This window comes from Pristis pectinata, chromosome 18 (assembly GCF_009764475.1).
Source record: "Pristis pectinata isolate sPriPec2 chromosome 18, sPriPec2.1.pri, whole genome shotgun sequence".
Taxonomy (NCBI): domain Eukaryota; kingdom Metazoa; phylum Chordata; class Chondrichthyes; order Rhinopristiformes; family Pristidae; genus Pristis; species Pristis pectinata.
This window is the reverse complement of record NC_067422.1, coordinates 2,784,013-2,794,199: the sequence shown is the minus strand read 5'-3', so window position 1 is coordinate 2,794,199 and position 10,187 is coordinate 2,784,013. Positions and strand designations below refer to the sequence as shown.

At 45.3% G+C, this 10,187-nt stretch overlaps 1 protein-coding gene across 1 annotated transcript in view; it reads right to left on the bottom strand.

The window, feature by feature from the left end:
- Positions 1–757: 757 nt before the first annotated feature.
- The window catches only part of stxbp4 (syntaxin binding protein 4), a 119,639-nt gene continuing 110,209 nt past the window's right edge, over positions 758–10,187 (bottom strand). The window contains exons 21-22 of the mRNA XM_052033315.1: positions 10,031–10,088; positions 758–1,529 (exon numbers count right to left, since the gene is read on the bottom strand). Coding sequence (XP_051889275.1) covers positions 1,394–1,529; positions 10,031–10,088 — 194 coding nt within the window. The 3' untranslated portion in view covers positions 758–1,393. The remainder of the gene's footprint in view (positions 1,530–10,030; positions 10,089–10,187) is intronic.

Genomic DNA, 10,187 nt, shown 5'->3' with positions numbered 1-10,187 from the left:
GTTGAGTGTGAGGTTTTGTTGCCGAGCTACCTCACTGCTGTACGCCTCCTCGTCGCCACCTGAGATTCTGCCAACAACAGTGGTGTTGTCACCGAATTTATAGATGGCGTTTGAGCTGTGCCTAGCCACACAGTCATGAATGTAGAGAGAGTAGAGCAGTGGGGTAAGCACGCATCCTTGAGATGACCCTGTGTTGATTGTCAGTGAGGAGGAGATGTTACTACCGATCTGCACTGACTGTGGTCTCCCGATAAGGAAGTCGAGGATCCAGTTGCAGAAGGAGGTACAGAGGCCCAGGTTTTGAAGCCTGTTGATTAGTACTGAGGGGATGATGGTGTTGAACGCTGAGCTGTGATCGATAAACAGCAGCCTGACGTATGCTTTGCTGTTGTCTAGGTGCTTCAAAGCCGAGTGGAGAGCCAGTGAGATTGCGTCCGCTGTAGATCTGTTGTGGCGGTGGGCAAATTGCAGCGGGTGCAGGTCCTTGCTCAGGCAGGAGTTAATTCTAGCCATGACCGACCTCTCAAAGTACTTCATCACAGTAGATGTGAGTACTACTGGGCGATAGTTGTTGAGGCAGCTCACCCTGCTCTTCTTGGGCACCAGTATGATCGATGCCCTTTTGAAGCAGGTGGGAACCTCAGACCACAGCAGTGAGAGGTTGAAGATGTCCTTGAACACTCCAGCCAGTTGGTTGGCACAAATTTTCAGTACCCTGCTGGGTACACCATCGGGGTCTGACGCCTTGCGAGGGTTCACCCTCTTGAAGGATGTTCTGACATCGGCCTCTGAGACGGACGTCACATGGTTGCCAGATGCTGTGGGGATTCGCACAGGTGTAGTGTAATTCTCCCTTTCAAAGCGTGCATAAAAGGCGTTGAGCTCATCGGGGAGTGAAGTAGTATAGTTATAACACTGGCATTTGCCTGACAACGGGGAAAATTCTCCAGGTAAGTCAAATCAAAAAAAGCAGGACAAATCCAATCCAGCTTATTACTATTAAACATCAGCAAAGTGATGAAGGTGTCACTGAAGGTACTATCAAAAGTATACTGACATCAAGGCAGCATTTGACTGAGTGTGGCACCAAGGAGCCCTGGTAAAACTGGTCAATGGGAAAACATCCCAGTGGCTGGAGTCATACCTGACACCAAGTTTGTTGTCAGAGGTCACTCATCACTGCAGGAGGCAGTATCCTGAGCCCAACAACCTTCCACTGCTTTATCAATGACCATCCTTGCATCATAAGGTCAGAAGTGGGGATGTTCAGGGGCAATTACATGATGTTCAACTGCACTTGCAACTCCTCTGTATATGCAGACCATACCAGTGTGTACCAGGCATGGCAGTGTAGTGGTTAGCGTAACGCTATTACAGCGCCAGCAACCCGGGTTCAATTCCAGCTGCTGTCTGTAAGGAGTTTGTACGTTCTCCCCGTGTCTGCGTGGGTTTCCTCCGGGTGCTCCGGTTTCTTCCCACAGTCCAAAGACGTACGCGTGGCAACATCTGCGGGCTGCCCCCAGAACACTCTATGCAAAAAAGATGTATTTCACTGTGTGTTTCGATGTACACGTGACTAATAAAGAAATCTTATCTTAGAAAGACCTGGACAACATTCAGACATGGGCTGATAAATGGCAAGTAACATTCATGCCACAAGAGACCATCTAGGTAATGACCATCTCCAACAAGAGAGAGTCTGATCACCTACTCTTGATGTTCCATGGCAGTACTATTCCTGATAATAAAGATTAGGGCAAAAGGCTGAAGCTAGAAAGGACATTAGCCCAGAAAAGCAAGAGGCAGAACTAGTTTGGTCGAGCGAAGAAGCAACAAGAGCTGGTAAACATTGGTGGGAGTTGTCCACAGGTCCCCAAACAGTAGTGGTAATGTAAGGGGCAGTATCAGCTGGGAAATTAGAGGTGCATGTAACAAGGGAAATACAGTGATCATAAAGAGTGGGTAAATCAACCTAGCAGCAACATTGTGCAGGATGAATTTCTGGAGTGGACAGAGTTGGTCCTGTAGGATCAGTGTGTTGAGGAACTAACAAAGGAACACGCTATTTCAGATCTGGTAGTAAGAAGGGAGAACAAATAGCTTGTTCGGACCTTTAGAGATGGCTGATCATAAAATAGCAGAATTTTATATAAAGGTTTAAAGCAATCTATGAAAGTTTGAGGCAAGAGTTGGCTATGGTAGTTTGAGAAACCATGTTAAAGGTACGACAGTAATCAAGCACTGGCTAACATTCAAATGATTTATAGTACACAACGAATATCTATCCCTTTAAAATACAGAACGTGGCTGAGCCTTGTCTAACAGAAGTGGATCAAAGGGCTTACACTGTTGCCAAAAAAACCCTGGGGACTGGGAAAATGTTGGAATTCAGCAAAGACGGACTAAGACATTGATAAGGTAAAGGAGAATATGAGTAACCTCGCAAGGAACATGAAAACGGACTGTTAAAGCTTCCACAGATATACAAAGAAAGGTGAAATGTGGGCCCCTTACAGGCTGAGGCAGAAATCGTTACTTTGGGGAATAAGGAAATGGCAAAGAAATGTAAAAGATATTTCATGTCTGTCTCCACGAAAGAAGACACACTAAACTTCTTGGAAACAACAGGTCTCAAGTGAATGAGGAATTAGTGTTGGGGAAAATAATGGGACTGAAAGCCCATAAATCCCCAAGACCCGATGGTCTGCAATAACGAGAGTTTGAAATAGCTGGCTGTGGTGATCGTGGAGCTGGCTCTGAAGAAGATTGACAGCATCCAGATGCCGGAATCTGGAGCAAAAACCAAACTGCTGGAGGAACTCAGCAGGTCGAGGGAAAGGGATAGTCGACATGTTGGTTTGAGACCCCAGATCCAGATTGCATTTGTCCTGATGCAGGGTGTCGCCCTGAAATGTTGACCATCTCTCTCCCTCGGCCCCCACAGATGCTGCTCGACCTGCTGAGTTCCTCCAGCAGTTTGGTTTTTGCTCCAGATTCCCTCTCAGTTGCAATTTCCTTTCCTGTCTGTGGTCAGTCCCCATCGCCTCTCCTAACTCATTAATTTTCAATTCATTTGCAACGTTTTCCCTCACACTTGTGGTACTGAATGCGAAGGGTGAGGGAAAGGTACTGCTCACACTATCTGAGAACTAGCTGCTGCATTCCCTCCAAGCATCTGTGAGAACACAGCACCCATCCCTTTCTTTGACTTCCCTGCCACATCCCTGGGGCTCTGGGCACACTTGCGTTCACTGACGAATTCACAAAGCTGCTGCCACTAAACAACAGATTTCACAGCATATAAATCAGTGATAACAAACCTGATTCTGAAATGTGTTTCTCCCTGAATCAGTGGCGTCCAACAAAAACCGCTGAATGGTGATGTGGTGACACCAATTTGGACACGCAGCCACTTTGATTAAGTGCGGGTTAATACTTGTCCACTGAACCAGCAACCAAAGGTTAAAGCTCTCCTGACTATCAAAAATCACTTGCTCACACGGTTTTTCTGTCCTGTCATTTTACCAACAAATGCACAATCAGATTAAAGGTCACAAGTGTTCTTTCCTGTAAAAATTATGGATAATTTATGTTTAATTTATGTCTTTCTTGTGAATGCTGCTGATCTGATGCTCTGTGCCTGTGATGCTGCTGCAGGTAAGTTTTTCATTGCACCTGTGCACACATGGACTTGTGCAGAGGACGATAAACTTGCCTTTGACAAGCTCTCAATGTGGCAGCAATGAGGCCCCGTGGTCAATGATCTGGAATCACTGACAGCATTTAAGATGCAGTGGAATCGCCCAGGCGTAGAAGGGTACGGGCCAAGTGCTGGAAGATGGGAGTAAGACATATGGTTGTCCACTGGTCGGCACGGACATGGTGGGCTGAATGGCCTGTTCCCATGTTGTATGGTCTGCCTCAATCACTCAGAGAGTCACTGATTTTGCACCTCCCTCAGCAGGCGACGTTGCTGACAGTGCAGCACTCCTTTGGCACTGCACTGTATTAGCAACATTTAAAGGACACTGGGACAGGACATGGCTAGGAAAGGTTTAGAGGGATATGGACCAAACACGGGTGAATGGGACTGGCTTGGATGGGAATCCTGGTCAGCATGGACCAGTTGGGCCAAAGGGCCTGTTTCCATGCTGTGTGACTCTATATTTCTCTAGTTAAGCTTCTGGAATGGGAGTGAAAGCCATAACTGTCTGAGGTGAGAGTGCTAACCACTGCGTCACGGCTGACGGAGATGTATGTGCACAGTACTAACTACACCACAGTACTGTACCATGGGTTATGACGTACTGCTGTGCTGTTGCATTCAGTGTCTCTGATCATGGCGACTGGCCTGTATTCGGGGCTGGAGCCCAGTTGTAAGCTTCTGTCGGCTTCCTCGGTTGCAAAGCTGCAGGACTGCCCTTGAACATGGATTTCAGTAACTTTAAGCAGTTGCTGACGCCTCTGCCTCGTGACGCTAGATTGGCAACTGACACAGCGTCCAGCATCTCACAGCAGCCTGGGTCCAGACAGCAAGTCAAGAGGCTCCCGACGACAGTTGAATGACTGCGCTGAAGCGATGAGGGATCTCTCTGGCCCTTGCAAGTAACCTGATGAAACGTCTGCCAGTCACATGCAACCCAGATGGCCCCTCATGAGCCCCCGAATGTAATTCAGTTTAATCCCTTTAATGAGGGGTGGGGGAACGTAGGAGAGGGAAAGGAGGACTTCAGGAAACAGCCAGACAAAGTTATTGGCAACTGCACTGTGAATGTGAACTGACAACAACACTGACTTATTGCAAGTTTCATTGAGAACTAGATCCTCTGAGCCAAAGTTATGTATTAAATTCTGCACAAAGTGTAATAAATAATTACATTCATAGCCCAGATGGTGAGCACTGTGAGGGAGAGACGGCACTGAAGGACACAGATTCAAAATAATTGACAAAAGACGGGGAGATTTGGAGAATTTTTCCACAGGTTTTGTGATCTGGAGCCCAGGGCTGTGGGGTCTGTGGATTCAACAGGGAATTTCAAAGGAGAAGTGAAGTTCAAACTGTTGATGGAGAAAAACTTTTGCAGGGTCATGGAAAAGAGCAGAGAGTGGGATTAACTGGAGAGCACTTTCACACAGCCAGTACAGACACAATGGGCCAAATGGCCTTCTGCGCTCTTTCATTCTATTTATCGTTGTATTTCCCTGAAGGTCGTACCAGCACACAGCTATCTGTACTTTCCCCGACTTCATCTTTCAATAATTTATTTTAACAATTTCCTCCGCATTGTGGGCTCCGAAGAGTCGAGTGATTTTCTGCTCTTTGTGTTGTGTGCTCTGTACAGTCAGGCTGGCAGTCGGTCTCTCCATATTCTGCTCGTTTCCTTGTTTCTTCACTCACCCTTTCTCTCCTTCCATTCTATCTCTATTCTTTTCCAGTTTGTAACTTTCAACTAACAGGCACTAGAACAGAATATCTGACTGTTTCACTGTCATTTATGGAGTTGGATTTTTACTATATCACCATATTCCCTCTGGCTTAATTTCGATACAAATACTTCTAGAAAATTGCAGTCAGAGCCTCCACTATTGTCTGCCTAGCCTCCCACTTATGTAAAATACCAAGACATGTTGACTTGTCTAGCTTCTGTATGAGAAACGCCGTTAGTACAAGGTAGTCAGTACACTTCTCTCCACCTGAAGGCCAGATGTGGGGGATGCTTGCCAATGACTGAATAACGCTCGGTTGCACTTACAGCTCCATGGTCTACACCTGCTACAGCACGCAGACACCACTCAGCCATGAGCTGGTGAGAGGCAGGCAGCACCTTCACCGTGCACTGGCAAGCAATGCTCGTCCCCAATAAGGCAGAGCCCACCTCCTCCAGATATTCAATTACATTACCATAGACGAGTCCCCCACCATCAGCATCTAAGGTCACCACTGATCAGAAACTCAAGCAGACCAGCTACATAAATAGAGACACAAGAGGGACTGCAGTTGCTGGAGATCTGGAGCAACACACAAAATGCTGGAGGAACTCAGCGGGTCAGGCAGCATCGATGGAGGGAAATGGACAGTCGATGTTTTGGGTCGAGAGCTACAGTAATACCGTAGTTATAAGAGCAGGTCAGAGGTTGGGGATTCTGTGGTGAGTGACTCACCCACTGACACCCCAAATCTTTCCGTCAACTACAGGGTGCAAGTCAGTCAAGTGTTTCCAGCAGTTTTGTTTTTATGTAAATTGGGCAGTGTCCGTGGAGAGAGAACCTGACGTTTCAGGTCAGAACAGAAAACTGCTTTGAGTCTCAGTTACATTCAGAACAAGAACGATGGCTTAAGGAACATGGTCCTTTTTGCCTGTTTGGAGCCCCAGATACTCTGGATCTCATTTAATGACATTAATTCTAAACTCAGCTGACAGACCCAGACCTGCTGAATAATTCCCCTCCGTTTCCCATTCCACTTCCAAATTCCCCCCCCCCCCCCCCCCCAAACTCAAATCCCCTGTTCGCTCTTCTTGTTGGCTCGGGTGCCTGCTTGAAACACCTGCGCTTTTTGTGAATGTCAAGGGTGTTATATAAAAAGCCTTATGTAACACCTAAATAAGCTGTTCCTTTGGTACTACTGGTTCCTTGTATTATTCTGGTAAAGTGTTGGAAACTCTGTTGCTATGTGTGTCAGCAGCGCTGACAATTTGATGACCACTCCTCTGACCCCTCCCCCGGCTGGTCTTCCATCTTACAGTCTCTGGAAGCACAAAATCCAAAACTCCACTGGCCAATTCCCAACTCATACCACGTCTTCTTCACCCCTTAGCTCTGTGCTCACAAACCTCATTGGCTCCCAATCTGGTGAGATGTTGATTTGAAAACCCTCAGTCTCATGTTCAAACCCTTCCATGGGCTCTCAAACACAAGACGATAGGAGCAGGATGAGGCCACTCAGCCCCTCAAGCCTGCAATATGATCATGGCCTCTCTGCCTTTCTGAGCCAGTTCCCTTTAGCCATCAATTCCCTGAAATTTATCTACCTCCTCTTTAAATACCTCAAATGATCTCAGCTCCACAACCCTACAGGGCCAAGAATTCCTGATTCACCACCCTAAACGAGAAGTTCCCATGCATCCACGTTTTAAAGGACTGCCTCTTTATCTTGTAACTGTGTGCCCTTATTCAAGACTCTTCCACACTTGGAAACATGTCAACATCTGCCCTGTCACAGCCCCTTTATATATTTCAGCCAGACCACCTCTCATTCTTCCAAACTCCAAAGAATACTGGTCTAACTTCCTGAGCCAGCCATGACAGGACAACCTCTCATTCCAGGAATTAGCTGAGTGAATCTCTTTTGAACTGCCTCCAACGCTAGTGTATCTTTTCTTAAATAAGGGAACCAAAACTATACACAGAAATCCAGGTCATCAGCACCCTGTACAACAGTAAATATACTTCTCCATTTTTAACCACCAATTCCACCAGCAATAAAAGCCAACATACCATTTGCCTTCTTAATTACTTGCTGTACCTACATGCTAACTTTTGTGTTTCATGAACGAGAATGCTTAGATCCTTTGTACTCACTCATTTGCAGTTTCTTTCTGTTTAGATAATAATCTGTCTTTTGATTCCTCCTACAAACGTGCTCAATCTCACATTTTTCTATATTAAACACCACTAGCCAAGGTTTTGCCCACTCAGTCAATCTAGCTTGTTGCAGAGTCCAAATATTCACATTGCAACATGCCCTCTCAACTATTTCTGTGCCATTGGCAAACTTAGATACCTTCTACTCTGCCCCTTCCTCCAAGTCATTAATGTAATTCTTGAGGGCCAAGTTTTGATTCTTGGGTTACTACACTGGTTGTATCTGTCCAGCTTGAAAAGACCCATTTATTCCAACTCTGTGTTCTGTGTGATAAACCAGTCTTCTATCCAATGATAACACACTTCCCCTAGTACCGTGAGCTCTTGTGCACCAGCATTTTATGTGGCACCTTACTGAATGCCTTCTGGAAATCCAAACAAAGTACATGTACAGGCCCCCTCTATTGACTCTGTTTATTTGCAAAGAACTCTTGCAAATGTGTCAATCACGATCTCCCTTTCATAAAACCACATTGAGCTGGTTTGCTTGCTTTTCTAAATAACTAGCTATTACTTACTTAATGAAAGGCTCCAGCATCTCCCTAACAAAAGATGTTAAGTTAGCTGGTCTATAGTTCCCTGCTTTTGGTCTCCCTCCCTTCTTGAACAAGTGCATCGTGTTGGTGGTTTTCCAATCCAATGGTATCCTCCTGGAACTTGGGCAGTTATGGAAAAGCTTCAACCAATGGCTGTACCATCCATACTGGATGCTGTCCATTAGGTCCTGGTGACTCGTCTGTCTTTAGTCCCATTAGCTTTTGACAAGACTTTGTCCTTCATGATAGGGATCATTTGAAGTTCTTCCCTACTATTTTAAACTTGCCCATCTGTTATCCTTAGAATATTCGTAGTGTTGTCCAATGTGAAGACTGATGCAAAGTATAAGTTTAATTTATCTACCATTTCCTTGTTCCCCATTATTAATTCCCCAGGCTCATTCTCCAAGGTCCCACACTTACCTTAGCTACTGTCTTTTATATATGCAGAGAAGTTCTTGCTGCTTTGATACTATGTGCCAGGCTCATTCTCAATCAATTTTCTGCTGCCTTATTAGCTTTGTATTCCTCCACTGCTGGCTTCTGAAAAATCTCCAGTCCTCTCTTCATGCTCCAGTTCTTGGTTGAATAATTTCTTCTACCTCCTTTGTTAATCACAGATGGTCCATCCTCCTCACCGAGTTCCCCTTGCTGACTGGCCTCACCCCTCCCTGTCTCTATAACCTCCCATCGTCCTGAGATCCTGGCTCTCCTCCATTTCTGATCTCTTGATTATCCCCTCATTGGATCCCTTCTCCGTGCCCTCAGCTGCCGATGCCCCGAGCTCTGGAGTCCTGCTCCAAATTTCTACTACTTTCCTTTAAGATGCTCCTTAAAACATAACCATTTGACCAAGCTTCTGGTACCTAATATTTCTGTTTCTCTCCCCACAGACGCTGCCTGACCTGTTGAGTGTTTCGAGTGTTTTCTATTTATATTTCAGATTTCCAGCATCTGAAGATTTTTGATTTTGATCTAATATTGTGGCTTAATGCTAAACATTAATTCAATATTCCAATTTTCCAAAATGTTATTCCAATTGGAATTGGATTGTTATTGTCACATGTACCAAGGTACATTGAAAAGCTTATCTTGCATTCTGTTCATACAGATCAATTCATTACACAGTGCATTGAGGTAGTACAAGGTAAAATAATAACAGAATGCAGAATAAAGTGTAACAACTATAGAGGAAGTGCAGTGCAGGCAGACAGTAAGGTGCAAGGTCAAAATCACTCCTTCAAAATGCATTGAGAAATGTTACCATGTTAAATATAGATCTGCATAAAGAATCAACCATCCAGTGTCTGATTCTCACCTCCCTCCAGGAGCTTGGCACAGATTAACCAATACTGTATTATCTCTACAGCCACTTTAAAACCCTTGGGTGCTGGTCATTGTGTCCAGGGAATGCCTGACTTTAGCCCCCTTAGTTGTTCCGATACATTCCCCCTTGTGATAAGAATTCATACAAGTTCTTGCCTCCTATTTGAAACTAGCCCATCCGTTATCCTTGAGATATTTGTACTAACTTTCATTGTGAAAAGTATTGGTTAAACAATCTACCATCCCATCAGTGAGCCCCCACTCACGCACCAAGGGTCCCACACTTTCCTCAGCCCCTTTTCCTTTTTTATACATCTGTGGAAGCTCTAGCTGTTTGCTTTGACATTACTTGCTGGTTTGTTCTCATATCACCTTTCTCCCTTCTTAATTAACAGGCTGCAGAAATCCAGGGCATCATGGAAATCAGACATACCAGGTTAGAAAAGAAGCATCCTGAGTTCTGCACTCCCCAGCATAACCTTCCCAGCATGTAGGAGCTCACACACGTTCCCTGAAACACTTACTTGATAAAATACTTGATCCCGTCTGCTGTGTAAGCTTCTTCCCATCCATAGGGCAGACCTGAAGGCAGGAGCACAGAGTAAACAACTGCCATGAGTTCAGGGACAGAACCGGTATCCTAAACAAAGGGATTTCATGGACTCCACACAATACCTTCCT